The 25,710-nt window shown below is 37.0% G+C and overlaps 1 protein-coding gene across 1 annotated transcript in view; it reads right to left on the bottom strand.

Moving 5' to 3' along the window:
* LOC121725906 overlaps positions 1-25,710 on the bottom strand; it is a 59,045-nt gene that overhangs the window by 10,268 nt on the left and 23,067 nt on the right. The window contains exons 4-6 of the mRNA XM_042113081.1: positions 16,424-16,497; positions 8,884-9,089; positions 1,453-1,480 (exon numbers count right to left, since the gene is read on the bottom strand). Coding sequence (XP_041969015.1) covers positions 1,453-1,480; positions 8,884-9,089; positions 16,424-16,497 — 308 coding nt within the window. The remainder of the gene's footprint in view (positions 1-1,452; positions 1,481-8,883; positions 9,090-16,423; positions 16,498-25,710) is intronic.

Consider the following 25,710-nt stretch of genomic DNA (forward strand, 5'->3'; position numbering starts at 1 on the left):
GGATCAGTAGTTTTCGTGTTAAAGAAAAAAGTTTTATACAAAATCTTGCCCCTTCTCTTGTCCCCTTAGAGGGGTGAGGGGAAAATTTTTAATATGATGATGTAAGTTTATTCAAGAAAAAAGTTTGATACAAAATCTGCCCCCTCTTTGATCCCCTTTGAGGGTTGGGGGGGGAAAAATTTTATACACCAGATATGAAGTTGGAAGAAGACAAATATATCTGCGAAAACCATATTCAAATCGGATCAGTAGTTTTCATGTTAAAAAAAGTTTGATACAATATCTGACCTCCTCTTGGGCCCCCTTAAAGGAGTGGGGGAAAAATTTTATGCATAATACACCAGATGTTAAATTGAAAAATACAGTTAATAATATGAAGTTAGTCCATTGAAGAAAATAGTTTGATACAAAATTTGACCCCCTCTTTGGTCCCCTTAGAGGGGTGAGGGGGGAAAATTTATACACCAGATGTTAAGTTGGAAGAAGATAAATATATCTGCGCAAACCGTATTCAAATCGGATCAGTAGTTTTCGTGTTAAAGAAAAAAGTTTGGTACAAAATCTTACCCCCTCTTTTGACCCCTTGGAGAGGTGGGGGGAAAAATTTTTGTACACCAGATGTTAAGTTGAGAGAAGACAAATATATCTGCGAAAACCGCATTCAAATCGGATCAGTAGTTTTCGTGTGATGCTGGAACAAACATACATACAGACAGACAAGACAGACAGACAGACAGACAGACAAAAAACTAACCACAGTTTTGGCTTCTATAGCGATGTAGTAACAGCCCCCGCTTATTATTTTTTGGATATCTTTAATGTACAGAATTGTCATTTCTACAGTTTTATTATATGTATAGATTGTGTTACTTTCGGAAAGCCATGATTTCAGTCAGAGTTATAAAGCCAAAGAAGTATTGGCGTGGGGCCAAGACTTTCAGCTCAGTCTGAAGTTCTGCAATTGAAAAGTGGCAGCACTGCAGTCTTTTAATTATTTTACGGCTTTAGATACTATTAATTGATCATATTAACATACGACGCAACGAAATCTTGGCACATTCTCGTACCACACAAACAACAGAGTATTTTATTAATTGTAGTTTTTAAGTAATTAATTAATTCAAGACGTGAGTGGAGGAATAAGGTAAGTAACATAAAAAAAAACTTTCCGTTTTTTTGTTTAAATGGAGGCTTTAGGACTGGAAAAATTATTTGAAATAGAAAAACTATGCCAGTAGCCAGATATATTAGCTAGGTTATGAAGTAGATAATTTACAAGTTTTATTTAAATAATTGAGGAAAAAATTAGATATTGTCCGTATGTTACGAAATGTTACTTGTTCGATTCTTCCACTCACGTCTTCAATTATGTATTTTAGCTTTAATTAATGGGCCTACGATGTCCGAGATAAATAAATAAATAATTTTAATAAATTATTTAAGATAACTTACCGTTTTAGATATAGCCGACATCCACTCCCTTAGCAAGCATAGAAGAAGATAATAATTAATGTAGATTGTGGAACAAGAAAGTGACAAAAATGTTAGCAGTTTGATATAGTGTGGTAAAGACATACATTTCCCAGTGGCAAGTAGCGTTAAACTATAAATTTCCCAGATCGTACTAGATTATCATTAAATAGTGATCGAGAACGTTTTTAACCAATCCATACCCATACAGGGTATGGATTGGTTAAACCCATATACCCTCGAAAAAAAATTGAGGACGCAACTGACAGCGATGTTAGAATTATTCGTTTTTCCTTATTTATTGCATCCAGAGAGCTTCCAAACCGCCTCATTCATCAGCGGCTTTAAAATTATTCCAGAGCGCTCCTGAGGCTTCCATATTGCAAAAATGTTCGCTACTTATTATACATGGTGTAACAAAATCAAGTGATGATACTTTAGGATGTGAATGGGTCCCCTATACACAGTTCACTGTGAAAGTAGCAGCGCTAAAAGAGTAACTTTTTTTTACTTTTGTATGGAAAAATTCATGACGCTCGAGCGCTTCTGTTCAAATCACAAAAAAAATGTTGCTCTTTTAGCGCCGCTTCTTTCACAGTGAACTATGCAAAACCCATACTACCCCTAAAATATTATCACTTAGTTTTGTTACACCTTGTATAGAAATATTTCGTGTACTCGTATTGTGTTAAGTCCTAGTTATTTCACTTGTGTAAAAATATTTACGCAGTGCTTAATATTTAATTATTGGAGGGCCAGGTCATTTCGGAAAAGACCCACAGTTTATCTGTGTCTGAAATTTGTTTGTGAAATGACAAACGAAGATAGACAACTCTTGTATAGTTATTTGCTGTGCAAATATCCTTGTTCGTAAGGCGTTCTAAGTTACTTCAATTGTGGACTCGGTAAGTATAAGTATCTCCAGGGACGCTCATATTACTTTACAGAAGTATCATGGCTGTAGTAACCACGACAGCTGCTGGAATATAGTCCAAAATCAAAACATCGGAAAAGTAAACCGTGACACAGTCCTGTGTTTAAAACTTAACTATTTGATTCCTACGCTTTTACGTTAAAACACTCTTAAGATTTAAAAGCTCTTAGATTTAAGGACCCTTAACGTTGAAGCTGAACAATATACCAACTTTACGCTCGCTCGGCTGAGAAAATGTTCACTTACGCTCGACTAAAGTATGAACATTTTAAATTAAGCTATAATGGATTATTCTATAGTGCACCACTCTTACTAGCACTCGTAGGCCGACGCTACAATATGGTGTTTCTTAATAAATTAAGTATAATGATAATGTTCTCTAAGACATTACATTATATACCAAAATGAATAAAATAATATCAAGTGTTATACACTTCCATTTTTTTTTTGCGCTTAGGTTGCGTATCCATTAGAGTAGCCTCAGGCCGAGCAGCCTCGACTTGAAGCAAACCGAGGTAGCGGAGAGGAAGTGGAGACGCTGCCTCAGGTAGCGTCTCTACTTGTGCGGCCTTGGGTCGAACGGCTGCCTCGCCCTGAGTCTGCCTCAAATGGATACGCAGTTTTACAACAAAAACAGACTCTTTAATATAGCAGATCGCACTCCGTACGCGCCGTTCACGAAATGCGGTGCGTACGGTGCGGACGGATGTGCGAGGTTTCACATCATTTCATACAACGAATTATAAAATACTGCGCGTACGGCGCGTGCTTGCTGATAAATATGTGATCACATTAAATAATAATCTCAAATAGAACATGTTGGAATGGAAATCGCAAAATTAATTATTAGTCCAAAGCATTTACGGAGAGTGTTGTCTCGTTGGAGCCGCGGTAGAAGCTGTCGGTAATAACTAATAACGAACGTAACTTCGCCGAACAATAGTGTCGTGTTCGCCTGATCCCGTTACCCAATCATTGTAAATAATCTGACAGTATCGCGTAAAGCCTCGGTAGCTAAGGGCGAAACTTTAAGCCTATCGAAGGTTGCCATTTCATTACGGCGATTTGTCGACGTCAGTCTCCCGCTTGTTATTTGGCGGTGATGGTACTGTAATATTAAATTTAATAAACAGCCGGGTCAATCAGACCGCAACGCGACGCGTAAATGCATTTCTAAATTTGTACTCAATTGCGTGAGACGTCTTGCAAATAGGTCAATTCCATACTTTAGAAATGCATCTACGCGTCACCACAGCGTCACGTTGCGGTCTGATTTAACCCTTAGGGCCAGGCCACAACACTGCGTTACGGCGTCGTATCGCAAAAACAACATCGCACAGAAATGCGATGCGTTGTCACAACGCAAAAATGTCATCGGAAATCTCGCTGTCACGTCGCAAATTTCCACGATGCGTTCTGCGACATCGTAGATTTATACAATGCGACGTCGCAACGCAGTGTTGTGGCCTGGCCCTTTGGTCGCAACTCCACCGCCGCCGTCACCGGGACGTCACTGAGAACGAGATGACGGTGCCGATTTAGCGATAAATACATTTACTATGGCCGTGTATTCACCACTGCGCTCTGGTGACGACCGTGAGTTCATTTTCTACCGCCATTGGCCTAGCGACCCATGCCGCCGCCCGCCGCTGCTTTGTAGTGGCATAGAGCAAGAATAAACCTTGTAGCCTATGCCATACAAATACATTTTATCGGCCCAAAATAATCTCGTTCTCGGGATCGTAAAGTAATTAATTAAAATTTAATAAATAAAGTAAAATAGTAATGAAAATTCTTAGGAACTTGACTTTAGTTATGTATATTGCGTTAAAATATTGTTATGTAATAGGGCAGCGTAGCATCGCGTAGCACCGTAGCGGCCTTATAATAACGTAGAAAATATTTTTCTAGGGCTAATATTGTTATCTGCGTTGTAATAGATGCTACGCCGCTACGGTGCTACGCGATGCTATGGCGCTTTATTACATAACATTTTAACGCAATATTTTAAGTACATAACTAAAGTCAATTTTTCTAAGAATTTTTATTGCTTTATTTATTTAATTAATTAGTTTATCCTGATACTTGGGCACTCGGTTTATTGAGTTCCTTTACCTAATAACTAAATAAGTTTTAATTTTGAAAATTTTAAACTTGCTGTAATACTTACTTATTCTTAATTAATCTTATATATAAAAATGGATTTTCAAATGTGTTAGTCGCGCTAAAACTCGAAAACCGCTGAACCGATTGGTCTGATTGTAGTCTTAAAATATTCGTAGAAGTCCAGGGAAGGTTTTAAAGTGACACGAAGTTCACCGGGACAGCTAGTTTTTAATAGATATTTCCTAAAAGACACAAAGACTTGTCCCAGTGTAAAATTTACTTTTTTATGCAATAAAAATGATTATAATATACGGGCCGGGTGTTACAAAACTAAGTGATAATACTTTAGTTCTAATAGAAAAAATTAGTATCCGATTTTGACTGTGCGCAGACTTATTTGGTGCGCACTACGAGTATACATAAAATTTGGTAGTGCGGCCCGGGGTAAAATTCTACTTCCGAATTTTGCTATAGGGTGTATAATTATACAATAATTATACAATGAACTGTATACAAGGAACATAATATGTATATACAATTGTATATACATATTATGTTCCTTGTATACAGTTCATTGTGAAAGGAGCTGGCAGCTGCGCTGAAAGAGCAAACTTTATTTTGAGATTTGGACAACTACCCAAGCATCTTTGACGTGGGAGAGCCATGCTTCGGCACGAATGGGCCGGCTCGACCGGAGAAATACCACGTCCTCACAGAAAACCGGCGTGAAACAGCGCTTGCGCTGTGTTTCGCCGAGTGAGTGAGTTTACCGGAGGCCCAATCCCCTACCCTATTCCCTTCCCTACCCTCCCCTATTCCCTTCCCTTCCCATCCCTACCCTCCCCTTACCTATTAACCTATTCCCTCTTAAAAGGCCGGCAACGCACCTGCAGCTCTTCTGATGCTGCGAGTGTCCATGGGCGACGGAAGTTGCTTTCCATCAGGTGACCCGTTTGCTCGTTTACCCTATTTATTCGTTTATTTCATTAAAAAAAAAAACGTTATTTTCCCATACAAGATTTTTTTTATTCCTTTTATCGATGCTACTTTCGCAGCGAACTCTATGTAAGGGACACAAACACACCCTAAAGTATTTTCACTTAGTTTTTTTACACCCTGTGTCGCTTTCGGACCTCGGAGTAACTCCGACATCCAAATCGGTTCAGTGTTTTGAGCGCAGTAACTAACAAACAAACAGTCACACATTGTTATGATATGTGTATGTCTTTGCGTGCCTTTTATACGATAACAATTTTAATATAAAATAATTCCAGAAGTCAGGACTCGTAAAATACAAATAAAAATGTTTTAGCTATAAGAGCGACTTTCAAGTAAGCGAAAAAGGGTTTTGTAATCTTGTGGAACGTTAGATTATAATATACAAACCACTTTGCTCAATTGAAATAGATATAAGACCGCTATAATAATTATATACTAACTAAAAATCAAGATAAAATAGGTGCTTCATATGAATTATTGTAATCTCTTTTACGTTTTTTCTTTTTTGTTTCATTTCTGATATTGTACAGAATGTTTCCATATTCTGAAATGTTTTGGTTGCTAAAAAAACAAAAAATATTGAGTTACAACAGAAGCAAGTTTATTTAATACTGTGACATAGTGAAAATATGAGCATACTTCAATCCATACTAATATTATAAATGCGAAAGTGTGTCTGTCTGTCTGTCTGTTACCTCTTCGTACGATACGCGTCATCTAGTTACATAAGCATCTCTCATTAGTGTAAATATGATTTTCATTAAATCCGAGCGAGTCATAAATAGAATAAACATAAATACACAGTATCTATCTCAGCAAATTCTTGTTTTCATAAAAATAAGTGTCCCCAATAATCTCTTTTATTGTAGCAATAAAATATTAAATGTACGAATAAAAAGAGACTTGTGATAGAAAATTTTATGCGAGCGAGATAAAAAGTGGTGTCGGGCGTGTCTAGTCTCGTACAGGGTCTATTCATAAATAAAACAACAAAGAAACATTCGAGAGCCCAAAGCTGAGACTGAACCGTTGGTAACTCGCTTGAAATGGAGCCAATACACATGGGCTCTCGCCTCGTAAATAACTTGAACGAAATAATAACTTGGAAATCTATAACACAAAAGTATCTTTTGACTATTTGATCTGCTTTTATAGTTCTTGGTATGTTATTGAGAAGAAATATAACTAATAAATGTTGCGGCTTATATTTGAGTACATCCATACTTCGATACTAATATTATAAATGCGGAAGTGTGTCTGTCTGTCTGTCTGTTACCTCTTATCTCTACACGCCCAAACCGCTGAACCGATTTTGCTGAAATTTGGCATGGAGATACTTCGAGTCCCGAGAAAGGACATAGGATACTTTTTATCCCGAAAAAATGTACGGTTGCCGCGCGATAAACGAGTTTTGGCGTAACAGAGTTGCGGGCGTCATCTAGTTATTAAATATTACAACATTTAACAAGACCTTTCTTTGATGAATGTTCTTTTACAAAATATACATTTTTAGTACAATTTTCTTTTTATTTATTATCATTAATTACTACTGGAATGCTCTATAGTCTAAAGAGACTCGCCCCGTTCGTTAGCGGATAACTATCGTGTCTTTTGTTCGGGAGGATGATGTAGCAAAATTAATGATCTTGTTAAAAGTATACTTTGCGAGCACCCGCAGTGCGAAAACATCGGATTTACAGACGCGATGCGTGTTTCCAGCAAACCGACATTTTACAAGCCTATTAAATATTAAACAAAACGGCCGCCACGCTATAAATAATTCAATAGCTACACGCAGAAGGAACGGTGAGACTGTAAAGGTTTGTGTAAGTTTTATTCCGACTCCGGTTACATTTTCTTGACACGAATAACGAGGCATTTTTCCTTTCAGAATATGTTTCGAGTGAAGCTCTTCAAACCGAGAGTCCCGGTAAAGACGCCTCAATAATATTTCTTATTATACTTTAATGATATTGTAAATATGACGACATGACAAAATAAACATTCATAACATATAATTTTGATTGTTTCGAAATTAACTTGTGAAACTCAGTTCTCGGAATCCGAACTTAGGCGTTAGGCATCTTAAAAATCACAATATTTCAATTACAGTATTTGTTGGGTTCGTACCCTAAATGTCCACAAGTTTGTCAAAAGATAGCCAGTAGGGTGGGAAAGTAACAAGAAATTCAGCGAAAACCCCCGAGAAATTAATCTGGTACCCAAACAATTCAATATTTTCTCAATGGTCATGTAATTAAAACAAACAATGAGAAAATACACACCAAGATACTCGCATTTTATATTTATGTAAGATTGTATTTTTGATTTTCATAATTTAATACAATAACATTTCGCTTACTAATGTAAAGATCCACACTGTAATATTTAGTTTCTTTGTCTGTCAAGATATTTTTCTACCGCATTAGACAAGGACCATGTAATTTTAAAATCTTCAAGCATAGTGTAGAAGTTTTAACGCCCTACAACAAAGAGGGGTGTTTTTATTAGTGAGAGGACGAACGGTTATCCAACCGTTCGTCCTCTTTATTAAATTAATTATTATATACAAACTTTCATCCCCTATTTGAACCCTTTGGGGTTGGAATTCATCAAAATCCTTTTTTAGCGGATGCCTACGTCATAACATTTACCTGCATGCCAAATTTCAGCCCGATCCGTCCAGTGGTTTGGGCTGTGCGTTGAAACTCAAACTCAAAATTTTTTATTCAGAATACATTTTTTCAAATATTCTCTGAACGTCGGGGCTACACAGATGCCAACCACCGGTTCGGGAACTAACCCGGCGAGAATAACCGGTTGATAGATCACTATGTCAATCAGTCAGTCAGTCACCTTTGAGTTTTATATATATATAGATAAAGCTGTCATGTCATAAATACTATTGGAAACAACCGAACACAAGTTTGCCATTATAAATAAATGTCATTATTTTTTTTTATGAAGTAGGCATATTGTATTAAGTATAACCAAATTTTTTTCCCGTGGTGCTTCCCCCTTTGTTCGGACATCAATGTCATTACAATTTGGCTGTCTCCCGCTTTGCTTGGGGAGGGAAATTGGTATCTCCTACTCCTCCTACATTTCTTCTGATTAATTTCGTTGCGGGTCCCAAGACAGATTTAGCTTGTCCCTCGGGCATCCCTGAGATCATATCAAAGGGTTTTCGTGGTTGGTTACCACTGTTGATCCTGGCGACACAGGAGTTGCAGTGGTGGGAATGTGTGGTGGGCCTCTTGCCCGTTAAAAAAGCTGTCATGTGTCACGATAATATGCCTATTTGACACGACAGACACTAAGGCTACAAGCGGTACCTGGTGGCAAATAGAATATCAAACATCCTCATTAGCTACCTCATTTCCTCATCGGACTTCGCCAGCATCCAGATGACGTCAGAGGGTTTCTGGCGGGAGCCCAGCGCCATGAGCTGCGAGACGCGCGCCCCGCGCGGCAGTCGCGGCCGCCACGGCACCTGCACCGTCCACGTCGAGATCGCCAGCATCTCCGGACACTCCTTCACCAGGTGCTTCTGCGTCGCCATACACTTACCGGATGCGTCCTGTAACACACGTGTTGGTCAAAATACCATGGGATTCCGGTATCGCAAGGGCTTCAATACGACAATTGTACGCGTTTTGGAAAACGTAACGATCGCGTTTTATTTATTGTTATGTCAGAGATGAGAGAACTTAAAATTAAGAATTAAAAAAAACAAGATCCCGCGCCAACGCGAGGCGTTCTCCAAGGAGTCTGAATGACTCCTTGTATTATAGGTCTCCTTTAGGGAACATCCTTTTGCTATAGACATGACAAAATATGAATAACGACAACTTCCGAAAGTCATAAGAAAGTTGTGCCGTAAACAGAATCAATTTATTTACCAAACATAAAGCCAAACTCAACTAATCAATTCTTTTTATTTTAATCGTGATCGTGTTGTAAAGCGAAACGTTTATATCGGATTAAACAAGCCAGTGTATTGTACACGTGTTCTGAGTTTAATCGGGCGAAATTAAATCCTTTTATTTAACTGAGAATTATCGTATCAATGGAGGATGCTTACATTAAAATATTATCTATACGGCGTACTTTCAAATATCTCGAAAACATTTTGATCTCCGCAATCAATCGACTCGTTATTATCTCTTAATCTTTATATAATATTTACTCCGTAAAAGCTGCTATAGGTCTACCAGAATCTGATGGCAAAAAGTGAGAAAATAAATTGACTCTAGCAATACCTTTGACCGTTTTTTTTCTTTTAGCGACTGATTCTGTGTGTTAAAAACATGCAAATAATTTATCCAATGATCAAGGATATTTTTTTTAATCTGCTGTCAAAAATTGCCATCAGATCCTGCCAGACCTAAGGTCCTATACTCTAGAAAATTGACATGAAAATAATTTTATCCTCAAACACCAATTTATTTAAAGTCGTGTCGAAACAATTCGGTGACGCACGTAAAAGCTTCATTATCGCGGCGTCTTCCTGCGCCGTACTAATTGGAAAACTTTCCGACTACGCCGACGACACTAGCCGTTTGTAGCCTAAATAAAGCCTACGTGCCTCGAGTTTAAAGATACAGTCGCCACCCAATATAGCTTTGACCTTCAACTTGGTAGGGATTAAGTCGTTTCCTAATCAGCGTGAAATTATGGTAAAGTACAGGAACTTGCGGGTATCTGGAGATTCAGTAAACATGAGCTCAGAATACTTAGCTCGGGGCAATTTAACTTTGATATGTTGCTTTAATGGGTCCTTATATGATTTACGCATACCATAACAGTAATTAATAATTACTTCACTCTTTTCTTAAAAAATAGATCATGTTATTTAGTTATTATAATATGTGACGATGCGCGATTGCGACTAACGATTCGTCACTTTTAACTTAGCTAACAATAATCTTGATAGTGATATAAAATGGTTTCGAGATGCAGATATAAAATAAATGCGTTTTCTTTATTATTTGCAAAGTTTAACAACTTATTCTCTTAACCTATAAATTACGCTTCAAGTTTTCTTTGTAACTCAACCCTTAATAAAAATCTACGGCGAAGATATCTTCAGATAACAGGATAAGCGTCTCCTTCAAAGTGATTCTGTATAGATTGTTGATTGGTCTAAGTATCAGAAGGAGGTGTATTAAATGAAACAACATAGAAATTATATCTATATATTAATACGCGAACGAAAAACTTTGGATCCCTTTTGACGGAAAATGCGGAAACGTAGGTGTTTGAAATTTTACACATGTAGTTTATCTATCTCGTCTTCGTCATGTCTAGTTTAGTTAATAATATTAGATCGATGCACTCCTTCACCATATGGTGAAGGAGTAACTTAATTCGATCGATCGACCAAATTTAAGATATTCGCATAATATCTTGAATTTGTCTTGACTTCATAAAATTGATTATGAGTATCAGTTATAAGAAACATGAAAGTTTTATTGATTTACGCTTTGAAATATTTTAGTCGTCCCTCAGAAACAAAAATATAAATTTGATGTTCGCATTTGGTGCTACATCTGTGTTGGTGCTACATTTTGGTCCTTCATCATGTTAGTACCTATTATTGATCTATAATGTAATTCTAGTAACTTTATGTGCCATTAGATAAACTATCCACAAAAAGCCGCCATTTATATGTTATTGTCACCATACATTTACCGCCGAGTCCTTGTAACTTGTTCCCCAACTTTGGAAGTTATTATAACTTTTGTCGCAATAATCTTGCCAAACTCCCCTCAAACGTCGCCCGTTACTGTTCGTCGTGAATAGACGGATCGACCGTTATTGGAAATCAATTCAAACCTCACTCGATGGAAAACTAATAAATTCATTTAGAATACTCACTCAATAAACAAATATCAAACAATTTCATAGAAAATAATTGCGTGGCGCTGACTGCTGCTCAAATGAGGTCAAGTTATATTCCAGAAGAATCGTTGTTTAAGCAAAATTAAGCATACCTTTTTTGTTGGATAAAAATTGCTAGCTTTTATTTCAGAACGATTTAACATTTAAAGTTTGCTGCCCGCTTTGTGTACGTCGAGTTTTCTGAAGCTACTATAGCAGATATATATTATTAGTGATATATGATCACACAGTGATATGACATAATATTATGATAGATCATAATGATACTATTACATGTACAAATTTGGGAAGTGAATACTAAGGGCCTGTTTCACCACTTCCTGATAAGTGACGAATAGGCTATCCACCAATTAACTCGACAGATCATGTATGGAGAATCTGTCAAAAAAGTTGTTAATAGCCTATTCGGCACTTTATCAGAAAGTGGTGAAACAGGCCCTAAGTATTCGCACGACTGATGACTGATAAACCGTTTACATAATGTAACTCCACCGCGGCCGTCCTCCGTTATTCGTACATTGTCAACCGAAACAGTCATTGTGCGACTGTAGGCCGAGGCACGTTGAATACGAATGTCGAATAATATTTTGTTTGTGTTGTGTATAATGCCCTCGTTCCTCCTCGTGTCAAAACCAACCGTCTTTTTACAGGCTTTTATATTTTATAGAAAAGGCTGCCCGTTGTATTAAGCTCCTAAGTAATTCATTCTTTTCATCGAGATTCTATCGTATAGTAAATATTAATACAAAAAAATTAAAAACATTAATCTTTTGTACCATTAGATAATTTCATTGTAAATTATCCTTCACAACAATGCGCTAGTATGATGATAGTGTACTAAATTGTACCATCGAGGAAGTTGATTCCTATGCAATTGACAGACCAACGTTATTTGGTCGAATATGTCAATTCAATGTTAATTGTGATCTGTCAGCTGGGTTTGACGTAACGCAACCAAACTACTTAGGTCCCCGATTTGCATAGGAATCAACTTCTCTGATAGTACATAGCCTTTTTTGGTTCAAACGAAACTGACATTGACATGACTAGAATTTAACTATAAAAATTGGTACTTCTACCTTCATCGTTTTGTATCACCAAATCTTTTACTTCTTACTAAAACAAAAATAAAATAAATGCCTATATTATACTAAATATAATATTGTACGTATGCCCTTTGTAATTTGTCCCGTCTGCGTCGAGCCTTACCTAAATTACTATGTGTAAAGTGTATCGAAAGTTTATCTTATTAGGGATTAGAACTTAGAAGTGTTTAAAAGTTCTATAAAACGCACAGACTGAATATTGCTAGGAGTTCAATATTCTATCGACTGAAAGCACCACGCTGGATGACAAAGGTTGAATTGGTTTCAGCTGAAACCAGGGTACCTAGGTACCGATGGCCAAATTCTGTTTGCTGAAAGAAAAAGAAAAGATACTTCGCTTTGAAAGGCCCATTGTAATAGGTACCTTAACGCGCGCTGAACAAATTTTATTTAAAAACGTAAAATAAACAATATTTTTGAAACCCCTAATGCTAAGTACTCACATACGATTTTGCTCGATCGAGTGATCGATGCGAGCCTTCAAGCTGGCTAGATGCGAGCCTTCGAGCTGTGAGTTTTGCGGTCCACACAGTAATTATTACTCGATTTGGAGTAAAACTATCGAGCCAGCTTGATGGAATTAAATGTATCGATTTAGAATAAAACTATCGAGCAATGCTGAATGTGTGGACGAAATCCCGACCGCGGGTTTTGCTCGACGTTATTGCTCGATCGAGCAAAACCGTATGTGAGTACTTAGCATAACACAGTCTCTCGGTCTAATGCACAATTTGAACATAAAAAAGTTCCTAAAATTGGATTTCAAAAACCTTTTTATGTTTATTTTGCGATTTTTCCCATCTAGAATATTTCCATGTTCCACTGTGTGATTTTTTTATCTGCAAAATAATAAAATTCATGTTTTCATGGGGCTCACCATCAAGTAAAAATATTTCATTACTAGATTGACACGGTGAACTTCCTATTACTTTCCTCCTAACATAAACCTTTCCTAGACTTCCAAGAATATTTAATACTGTAATAAGTAATTAGCCGTATCGGTTTAGTCGCTCTCGATTTTAGCGAGACTAACAAAATTGAAAATTATTTTTTATTATTTAACTAGGTACATAGATTTACGACAATATTTCCCCATTCGCCACATAAACTATCCTTCCTCCTTTAGTTTCTCAGTAAGCCACAATTACAGTTCAATTTCGATCGCTCGGCAGTCGGCACTTTAGTTTTAGTTAAATGGCATGTACGCGAAAGCTCTGCACTTCTAAACTCGACGTTTGCCACGCTCTCGTCAGCCTTGTGTCCATTTCCAATTAATTTTGTATTCGACTCAATGGTTTTTCTGTTTAAATAACAGTGCTTGATAATAATTTTACATTAAAACGCAGTAAAGCACAAAAACACGTTTTAACCGAGATGATGTTTGTATTTTGAAGATTTATGCTTTTAGTAGGAAAATTCTAAAATAATATTTTCTCCGGCTTTAACTCTTCGGGTCTGCTTCATCTTTAACCCAGGTTGTTTTTCTATCTCATATATTTGTGGGACGAAGTCGGCAAAAGCTAGTTCACAAGTGATAGAGTGTGTTTGATGCGCGGTGGAAGTAATATTGCAATATCGAAGTTTCACGGTTCAGTCGGTCTTGTGAGCGGAGATGAGGGCGGAGCGGCGGCACGCACTGCGACAGCTCAGCCCTACTAGACAAGCGGCAAGCGATTATCGTAAACGCTAACAAATTGTATGCGATGCGAGTCATCGATTTGCTAGCGAATACTAATGTCAAATCCCATACATTTTGTGGTGTTGGCGTTGGCGTTTACGATAATCGCTTCCCGCATGTCTAGGCTCTCTGCTCAATAACCTTCATAGATAACGCTTTATATATTGTAAAGTTTCACTTTTGTTTTTTATGTAATAGAAGTGGTAGAGGAGGATTTAGTAGGAACACTAGGAGGATACACATACTCGTAGTTACAAAATAAATTAATGTAATTCTTTTGAAATTATTATGTTTGTAACCTCTCACCTTTAATTGCACTATTTCGTTTTTTTTTTAATTTATGTACTAAAAACAATTTCAAGCTAAATTGCAGATACACAGTTTAATTTAGGACACACTCAATTCTTCCTTTTAACAGGTCGCTACGTTTAGTTTGGTAATGATTAAGGAAACTCCTAATTCAGAATTATTACTGAATGATCGTAATTTTAAATTGTTACAGATACAATACGAAGCATATTCTAAAACTAAAATACGAAAACGCAAAAGATGAAAAAGCATATTATTCGAGTGAAAGTATATTGGGCTATACTTTTATAAATTATGTACATGCATTTAATTTGGGCGGAAGCTTATTTCATTTGTATCGTTTATGTGTTTCCGATATTTGGGCAATATCGTCGTCGCCACTCGGTGACGGCTCGCGAGGATCGGGCCAATTGTGTCACTATTTTATTCCGGGAACAACAATTAATAGATACGAATATTATTTATGTACTCGAACTATATTTTCTTTTGTATTTTCATCGTTATATGTGATGGTAAAACAAGCATGAAATAAAGCAGCTTGCTATCTTCAACACTTCATTAAGCACAGTAGAGGTGCGTTAATTTAAGGGCACATAACATTTTTTGCTATTAAAAGAATATCCAAAATTAAACCGTCACAATAAAATGTTTACGTTAGAAAGTTATGTCAAAATAACATTAGTATAAATGCGAAAGTGTGTCTGCCTGTCCGTTACCTCTTCACGCCCAAACCGCTAAACGATTTTGCTGAAATTTGGTGTGGAGATACTTTGAATTCCAAGAAAGGACATGGGATACTTTTCATTCCGAAAAAATGTACCGTCCTCGCGCGATAACCCAATTTTGGTGCAACGGAGATGCGGGCATTGTCTAGTGTTAAAATAGTTTTGTTGTAACTTTGCCATGAAATAACCGAAGCAGCGCTTAGATAATGGTCGTGGGCGGCGATCATAAACCTCTCCTGCGAGCCATTGTGCTCATTGTCACTACGAGAGCTCGTAAGTGTTAGAACTATTAAAGTCACTACCCGCTAAGTGCTATAATGTACTTTACCACGTGACACGTCACAACTCACAATCAATCGAGACAAATTGAAGCAAGTGAACTTTTCTAGCGATTTCGAACGCAGAAAACTCCCATTGTGAGTTGTGACCTTACACTTTTATATAATGAGTATAGTAAAAAGTGTATGTCAAACCCAGTGTTATCTATATCTATACACATTATCATAAAACAAAGTCGCTTTTTTTCCCTCATGTCCCTTTGTTCCCTTTAATCTTTAAAACTACGCAACGGATTTTGGTGATTCTTTCAGTGTTGGTAGCCCATTTATCGAGGAAGGTTATGGGCTATATTTTATTACGCTAAGACTAACAGGGGCGAAGAAATAGAGGAAAATATGTAAAAAACCGGGAAAATTATTTGGAAGGGCTAACTTGAACACGCTAATCTCAGGAACTACTGGTCCGATTTGAAAAATTCTTTCAGTGTTAGATAGCCCATTTATTGAGGAAGGCATTTATCACGCTAAGACTAATAGGAGAATGTGGAAAAAACAGGGGAAATTATTTCAAAAGGGCTTATCTCGCGAACTACTGGAGCAATTTTTATGTAATTTGGCACAGATAAGAAGTAGACCACGTGAAGGATCATAGGCTATCAATTGTAATCATTTTTTCAGTGGCTATATATTTAATAGCCCTGCGACGCCGGGGCGGGTCGCTAGTATTGTATAATATGTACCAAATTAAACTCGGAATCTATTCGATATACACGAACAAAGAAACAAACTGTGAATAGATAAAGGGGTTCTTTTGCGCAAAGACGGCACTTTAGCGATTCAAGTTGATTCAAGCTGATTCAAGTGAAAATGATAGTGTTAACTGTAAGTCAAAATGTATTTTAATAGTGACTCACCTTAAACCACGCCATCGTTGAGTCGTCGTAAAGCACCACCCACTCCTCAGACCAGGAACTCCATAAGCATTTCCCTGGAGATACCAATAATATAAAGTTAAACAATACCCTAATTATTAACTAATAAAGGAATAAGATTAAAGCTGGTTTCAGACTGCGTTATAATATAATAGCAAATAGTAATGTAGCACAAGAATATCGCGCACCATACATAACGTATAGCAGGCCAATAATATGTTATAGTACAGTAGTGTGAACGTGTCCATAACAATGTATAGTGCGCGATATTCTTGTGCTGTGAGCTATATACTAAGTATAGTATGCTATTATATTACTATGGTGTAGTCTAAAACCAGCTTAACTTATATAATATTTTCTGTCTTTGGCTGATAGGTGAGAAAAGTCACAGTAGTTGACGGGCAACGACAAATAATTGTACAAAATGTTCGCTGTGAAACATTTTTTATTAGAAGGGTTCAATAAACATAGATGTATAGACTGCCAAAATACCTTAAAACCCTGCCGTGTTTGGGAAGTAAATATCAGATCAAGGGCATCGCTGGATTATGACTAAGGGGGGCAATGGGGCGATATTATGAAGGATAAAAAATACGAACGCCTGGTACAGTCGAGAGCATGAAGCGCTACACTTTGGAAGTCTTTGCCTCGATGAAGATTGTTATAAGAACCGTTCTAATATTAATTATCAATATCAATGTATAGAACTTTATATTTGATGTCAAGGCCCCCCTGCCTCCCCTTGGTGACGCCCTTATATCGGATCGATATTATCATTGCAAATGATTATACTATTTTCAATTTATTTTTTTATATTTTTAAATGAAGCCGGCTGGCGCTTGAGGATTGATGGGTTAAAACTAAAATGGTGAAGGACGTGCGTACTGCGTAGGCCGTCTACACTCTACAGCCGGCTACGCGCTACGGCGTAGTACTACTACGCTTTACAATAATTTACATCATGTTGTCAGGTATCATGTACTGATGTTTTGCTCTTCATTTATTTTTGAGTTACTTTGCCAATGAAATTATTTTTAAGTTAATAGGTATTTCTAAGATTTCGCCGCTGTAAGAATTGTAGGCGCTATTACTCACTCTTATTTCTGTCCATCTGTCTGTCAACAGGTTGTGCCTTAAACGTGATACCTAGACAGTTGCCACAGATGGTAAATTTATGTTGTCGTCATGATATAAAAAAATATATGAAACAAATTAAAATAACCATTTAAAGGGTTATCAGTTATCACATTCCATACAATAGTGTTTTTTTATAATCATTGTGTAAGGACTACGAAGCCATAAGCGCGGTCATGAACGCACTCGAAAGGCTTCTTCACTTTCAGCGCAAAAAACTTCTAATTATTTATTTTAATCTTACATCTCAATATGTATGACCTTTCTGTTTGTGTTTTTCATTATTTTGTAACATTTTAATCAGTCGACATTACTTTCAGTCGTAAAATCTTGACGATTACTTTAGTCTGCGCTTATTGAAAAGCCGTATAACTTTATTGTTAAGTACCAAAGTTGTATAACAAGCAACACATTAATTTTTTTTTTTTTTTTTTAATTTATTTATTTAAGGTCGCTTTAACATCAGGGTCATTAGCGACCACAACAAAGAATACATTACAGAAGACTTAAATACATTTGTACACTTTATGTACTTTTTATTGTTTAAAAATATTTTTAACAACAATGACTTTTTTTTCAAGAATTAATTATTATTGTTGTCACTATTGTGATTCACGTTGAAACAAATCACAACGTTTGTCATCACGATTATAATCATTTTCAGGGTTCCGTACCCAAAGGGTAAAAACGGGAACCTATTACTAAGACTTCGATGTTCGTCTGTCCGCCTGTCTGTCTCGAGGCTGTATCTCAAGAACCGCTATAGCTAGATTTCTGAAATTTTCACAGATTGTGTATATCTATTGCCGCTATAACAACAAATACTAAATTAAATATTTAAGGGGGGCTTCCATACAACAAACGTAATTTTTTTGCACTATATCAATATAAGCTATAGGCAGGCACTTCAAATCTTGACAAAATACTCAGTTGTATTTATACTTTAAAAATTTATAATAAAATTTAAATAAAATAAATAATTAAAAAACCCCATAAAAAAACATTTTTACCTATTTAACCGACTTCCAAAAAGGAGGAGGTTATATTATGTTCGTCTGTTTATTTTGCTCTGTAATGGTACTCCAACTCGCACTTGGCCGATTATTAATATAGAGATACCTGTACAAAAACAATTTGGAAATTATCTGTCTGGCTGGTTTTTACGACTAATATAAGGAGATCGTACATTTAAATTGCCCATACCGCGTACAGCGCTGTAAGGAGGCAGTAACACAACGAATTTAATATGTAAGCGAGGATCAGAGCAATATGAATTATCTCCATAAGCCTTTCGTGGGGCTATGACGTCATCAGAGCCGGGGAAAAATGGCCGACGTCACGGATAATAACGAGCCCTGATCCCGAGAAACTCAGTAAAGAGGAATGGCTTTTTGATGACGGATTATATTAAACTCGTCTCAAGTAGTGGAGTAACAGTTAGGTTGATTACTTCAAGTACAATCTGAAACCCACGATATGGCACATTTTTAGGTAGTTTAAGGCTTAAGTACGTCCCGTATACTGCTAAAACAACTTTAAAGAGTAATAAGATACCTATGTATTTTGTATTTTCACTTTCCGATCACTAATATAATAATTTAATGAGTTTATTTAAGAGTTGAACTTTAAGGGGAGGTTATTCCTAAATGAGCAGGTCGATGTCTGTCAGTGCGAATATCGACGTAAATGACATTAAAATAACATTCATATCAGCGCGCCTTGTACAGTGGCGGTTACGACGCTCGCCGCGTCCATGATGGGGCGAAATAGGAGAAAAAAACCTTTTTACTTGGATAAAAAATCGGGGTGTAGGTCGACCTCCAACTAGGTGGGACGACGATCTCCGCTTAGTTGCAGGCCCATGTTGGATGCGAGTAGCAGGACATCGGTCATCTTGGCGTTCATTGAGAGAGGCCTATGTCCAGCAGTGGACGACTATAGGCTGATATGATGATGATGAAAAAATAGTATAACTAAACATGTATCCGTACATTTCCCTGTAAAATTTTAATAGTAATCGAACTATCCAAATTATTTTTTGATTGAGTCCCTGTAAGTCCTATAAAACTCAAAATGTTTTTAAAATCGAGGTTGTTTCGGAATTTTTTTTATCGAGTAAAATTATCTGTATTGTGTTTCTAACCATAAAAGTCACTAGTTAAAAGATGTATATATTTTTCAGGTTTTTTTTAAATAACGCTTTCTTTAAAAATTACTCATTCTAGAAACGTGAATTTGGAATAACCTAGCCTTAAGAACTTTAAGAATGAGCATTTTTATTAAAAATACTTTTTAGGTTAAAGAGCCTATTTTAGGCGTATTTATTGCATTTTTCTATAAAAACACGTTAAGATAAAGCCATTTAAACTAGATTCGTTTTATAAAAGTGAAACGGGGAATATTCAACCACTTAGATATTTTAAAAGTTTGTGGTGTTGACAAATATTGAACTAGAATTTTCAATATTCGTGTGTTGTAGGAGACACGCGAGACACGCGAGTCACAAACGTGCCGAGGCAGCTCACAGAACACGAACTGTGTCAGTTATTGAGTCTGTCGGTTCAAAGTGATATGTAAAACGTAGTGATTATATTCTCTTTGGTGATATGAAATAACAGATTCAATTAAGTATATTTTTTGCTTCTGAGTAACGCAAAAACTGATTATGACAACACCGAAAAGCTGTGTTTTTTAAACATCAACGTTCGTTCAAAAAACGCTTGAGCATTATCTTCATGAATCTCAATATCTATATATTAAACACTTGACTGTTATTTGAAGCATAATAATTGAGATAGGCACTTCCGTTTCCGCAGATTTTACCTCCATTTCTTTCCTGAATGTTGGTAGCTCTGTCAACCTTGGCGCCATCATCGAGCAGGTAGAGAGGGAGAATTCCCGCTCGACTATGATCATTGGCGTTTTGTTTTCCGCACCGCACAGTCGTGCTCAGAAGTCATTACGTATTATACCTCCTTATTATATAACTCCTAGTTATATAATTTAAGTAAAAAGTGAAATAATTTCAGTGTTGTGTTTTACCGTTTTTCGAGTGTTTTGGTAATTCACGTAAGTTATATTTTATACATTTTTTCTTAAGAAAAGATGAACATTTCATATTAATAACTATTTTATCGTTCGTATCGTTACTTTTATAACGAATATAAATTTAAATACTACATTTAAATTTTTAAATATTAATTTTCTAGTTAAGTTCTTGTGTTTGTGTTCTTTCCTAGGTTAAGGTAGCTAATAATAATGAATAACGAATCTGAATTTGTTAATGATTCGGTAGTGACACCAGCTAACGTTAGATTTGAAACTACCCACTAATGTGGTTAATAAAAAAAAAGGCCTTGTTCTCGTCCAAGGTCATCTAGTTTACTTCACACAGCAAACGTAAATCGAGGCGGCGCCGCCGCCACAAAAAAGGGGGGAGTAAATACAGACAGCGCTATGACCACCCTTTAGCTAAATTAACTCAAGAGGTTAATGAACTTAACAAAAAGGTTAATTATTTTTACGAAAACCGATCTATTTTTCAAGGTCATGCAGTTGCATCGACGATAATGTCAGTCGGGAATTGTATAGCAAATCAAATGAAAATGAAACGACTGTTAGCAATTCTTTATAACCGAATCTTGTTTTTGTAATTGAAACAAAACTTAAAGAAACGTCCGTTACGAAAACTTCTCTTTTGGGGGTTTTGGCTATATTAAATAAATATTCAACATACTAACGAATGGTCAGAAGTTCGTTATTCTGAAGTTCAAGAATCTTATAATCATATACTAGTTTTTGTGGATTTAGAGGTCAATGATAAGTTAAATATTAAAAAAAAAAACAATTTCACGTGCACAAATCATAGGCGGCATTATTATATTGCGTACTTATGCAGCGCGGAGCATTGAAATCTGCTCTTAAGAAATTGTTACAATGGTCACACGCTTCAAGCTTGACCCCTGAAGGTTAAATGAAACCGTTAAGGATTTGTATCACAACGTCAGAGTTACTTCAATTAATTTGTGGTATGAGCTGAGCTTTGAGATAGAGCTGAGGTTTTCAAATGAGATGCAATGCAATTATCAATTTCGTTTACGACCCAGTTCTTGCAATTATTTTATCTAAGTTAATTCCCAGTTGCTGGTGTCACTACTCGAAAAGACTGAGGGAGCTCGCAAAACCTTTGTTGCGAATAGTCAGAATAATGTTGCTGCCGCTGCGCAAGCGGGTTCTGGAGCAACAGTTTGACTCGCCGCCCCCCGCAGGGGCAGGCTAAGAGTTATATATCCGCGCAGGGTATGTCTCATGGATGTTGTGCTAGCTCGAACATTTCCCATGCTCACCAGTCTGCGCAAGGCTGTTCTTACAATCGTCCCCCGCAGGGACAAACAATTAATTTTGAACCACGGTCAATGCCTAGCAATGTACGAAGTTCTTTTCACTCAAGAGCTCAGCCTACCCCCGCAGGGGCAGACTAAGAGTTATATACCCGCGCAGGGTATGTCTCATGGATGTTGTGCTAGCTCGCACATTTCCCATGATCACCAGCCTGCGCAAGGCTGTTCTTACAATCGTTCCCCACAGGGACAAAGAAATAATTTTGAACCACGGTCAATGCCTGGCAATGCGCGAAGTTCCTTTCACTCGAGAGGGGCTCGATTGGACAACTGAGGGAACTTCCACGGTAAAAGTACCCGTGAACGTGCCGCATCTCTTTTGGATCTCGGGAATGCCAAAAAACATAAGTACTGACAATCAAAATTTCAGAGCGGGTCAAACTTTGAAGTTTTACCGCCGTTTCTCGTTGGCAGCGCCTAGATGCTCCAGGTTATTATTATAAAGATTCTAAAAGTGTACCGCATACCCTTCATGGAGAAACCACCTCGGTTCATTCCAAAATTAAACCAAAATAATTTTTCTACCACAGAGTCGGAGGATATGTATCTCCAAATTCGACAAATGATATTCCAGTGTGTATTAGAATTTGCCAGCCCCTTGCTAAGTTTTATTTCGACAATGTTTCTGGTCCCTAAGGTCAACGGGTCCTGCCGTCCTATTTTCAATCTTTCCACTCTATTCGATTATGTTTTGACTCAGCCATTCGGGCTCATAAATGTTCAACTAATGACAGTTTTGTTTTGCAACCCAACGATTGGCTTTGCAAAATATACCTGTCACAAGCTTATTTTACCTGGCAGTCGCTCCATCGCACTGACGGCTCCTACAAGGGACAGTTGCTGCAAAATACTTGCTTACTGTCCGGTCACCTGCTTCTCTGACCAATTGGGTTAAACAAACCCTCAGAGAGCAAGTTCTGCGTATCATCGTTTATTAGGACGATTATCTTATTGCTTATTAAAACAAAATCATCCTACAGAAGCATGTCCAGATTTTGCTTCAGAAACTTTACTTACGCTGAGGCGTAATTAAAGTTTACAATAAAGTTTACAATACAAGACCTGGTATTTCTAGGTGTTCGTTGGAACACGTTTGAAAACAAAAAGCTACTTCCAGGCCAGAAAATGTCTAAAATTCATCAAAAGATTTTACCAGTCCTGAGTCCTGACAAAGAGTCTGGTAGATTTAAAGACCTTGCAGAGCATCCTCGGTCTCCTGAACTTCGCCAGTTTCATAGTACCGAAGGCTACATTACCGAGCTGTCTTGTCTCTTATCATAGACTTGGATAAGTCCGCATTTCCGAATCGCTGCTCTCTACCGAGACAAGCGTTACGTTTAGCGACGATCTTCGGTGGTGGTTGCAAAGTCATCATTATCAACTTCCATTCATTGGAGCCCACCATCGCACTGCTTGGCAACAGATGCATCGAACCTAGCTTGGGGTGCTCAACTCGACCACCTTTCTTCAACGGGGACATGGTCAGCATAAGAAAATTTCATGCATTACAATCAGAAAGAGCTTCTAGCGCTCTGCTTCTCCGAGGTCAGCACCAGATTCTCGCTCGCTCGACAGTTCTTTGGCAGAGCGACAATCGAACAGCTATAACCTATATTTGGGACGAAGGTCGCACCAGGTCAGATGCCCTGATGGACATAACCATTCAGATTTTTCGAGTTATTGGATCATTCCCAAATCTGTTAACTTCTTGGACGGAGAAGATCAGAAAATGCGGCTTACTTGTGTGACCGATCTATTTGCTTCCGCTGAAGCTCATGTACTGACTAATTATGTAACTCTCAAGCAGGTTTATATCAGGATGCCTTTTCTCAGGAGTACCCCCTAGCCTAGGTGTTTAATTAATACCCAAAGTCCTGGCTCACCTAAATCAGGCTCAAAGAATTTATCTCCTAGTGGTTTCACGCTGGGAACGAGTATTTTGGCGGGCAGATCTCAAGTCGAGTGCAATAGCAGCACCGTATACGATTCGCGATCTGGAGAAATGCACAATCGACATTTCAACGGGGGTCCCTCTTCCAAAGATCAGGAAATGACCCTGGAAGTATATAAATGTGCAGGTGGTCGTAAAATTGTAAAATTTCTGAGGCTGAGATGATAACCATATAAAATTATTGTTATTATCATGGCGACCGTCTACTCTCAAAACTTATAAAGTTGCCTGGTATAGATGGTTATCCTGGTTTAAGTTTCACAGATGTGATGCTATGATACTCACAAGCCGACGGCCACAGTCCTTGCAAAATTCATAGCTTATCTATTTTTAATAGATTAAGCTCTGTTATAACACTATTTTCTTACATAAGTAGATAATATCTTCCATGTCTGATACAAAGATTTCTGGCCCTTTAAGTTCTTACGGTTTGGTAAAACATGTTAAAATCTATTGCATTGAAAAAGCTTGTACAACATAAATTAAAAACTTATTGAAGTTACTGTTGACGCCAGTTGACGCAAGTAATTTATTTGTATTTTCTAGACATATAGATATTTTGCTTTTGTTTTAGTCAGGCAGACGTGTCCATGATCTTACACACTGTAAGAATACAGTGGTTTAAAATTCTTTAATGTGATTAATTTATTTAGTCATAACTAAAACGAACAGTTCTGATTCTAGGCAATCTAGCTGGAAGATTTTAAGCAATCCCAGTAATAAGCAACCTTGCTGTTTACTGGCTTCAATGCTGTAATCACTTTTTTCATCGCAGGCGTAGCGATTAGCGAAGCTAAATGTGCAATTAATTTACGAGTTTGCGAGGAAAACCATCTGCCGCCTTTAGCTGGCGGTATCAAAACTAACTTGTCTGAGACAACTGCACCACCAGGTAACGTCCGCTCAGCTATGGCTGAAAGTTGGATAGACAATGTATCCATTCATGAAATACTTTTGGGGCCGTTATTGAAAATCGGTACAAAAAACTAGTACTTTCATCTAATTCTAACGATTTAAGGAATTATTTTGTTTTTTTTTTTAACCTTTATTTTTAACCTTATGTTTATGTATGGTATATTTTGTAGTGGTATATTTTTTTAACGTTTATGTTCCTTTAGTTGATTTCATTATGTCCTTATCAAAGCTTTAACAAGTTGTATTTTTGATTTGTCAATCAGTTTTTGGTGTAATAATTGTGTAAAAAAGTGTTTGAACACTGGATTTTCTATTCCATCACTCTTATATCACCTATATATTCATTTATAAAGTTTTTGAAGTATTCCCACAAGGAATTACTATTTTTATTTTATAATGTTATATTTTCTTTTCACATTGGCGTCTTACTTTTATTTTGTCACATTGGCGTACATCATCACCAGGCGATAACAAACACGTCTCAATTATTATGCTTCAATAACGGTCAAGTGTTTAATAGCAGCGTTTTACCCTGAAATAAAACGCTTATTAAATACTTACCTTATTTGAAGCATAACTTTTTATTTCTGCCTGGTGTAATTTCGACTCAATGATCATAGTCGAGCGGGAATTCTCCCTCTACCTGCTCGATGATGGCGCCAAGGTTGACAGAGCTACCAACATTCAGGAAAGAAAAGGAGGTAAAATCTGCGGAAACGGAAGTGCCTATCTCAATTATTATGCTTCAAATAAGGTAAGTATTTAATAAGCGTTTTATTTCAGGGTAAAACGCTGCTATTAATACGTGAGCCAAAAACTTTGTATCCCTTTTGACGAAAAATGGGGAAACGTATGTGAATGAAATTTTG

The sequence above is a fragment of the Aricia agestis genome, chromosome 4 (assembly GCF_905147365.1).
Source record: "Aricia agestis chromosome 4, ilAriAges1.1, whole genome shotgun sequence".
In the NCBI taxonomy this organism is placed as follows: domain Eukaryota; kingdom Metazoa; phylum Arthropoda; class Insecta; order Lepidoptera; family Lycaenidae; genus Aricia; species Aricia agestis.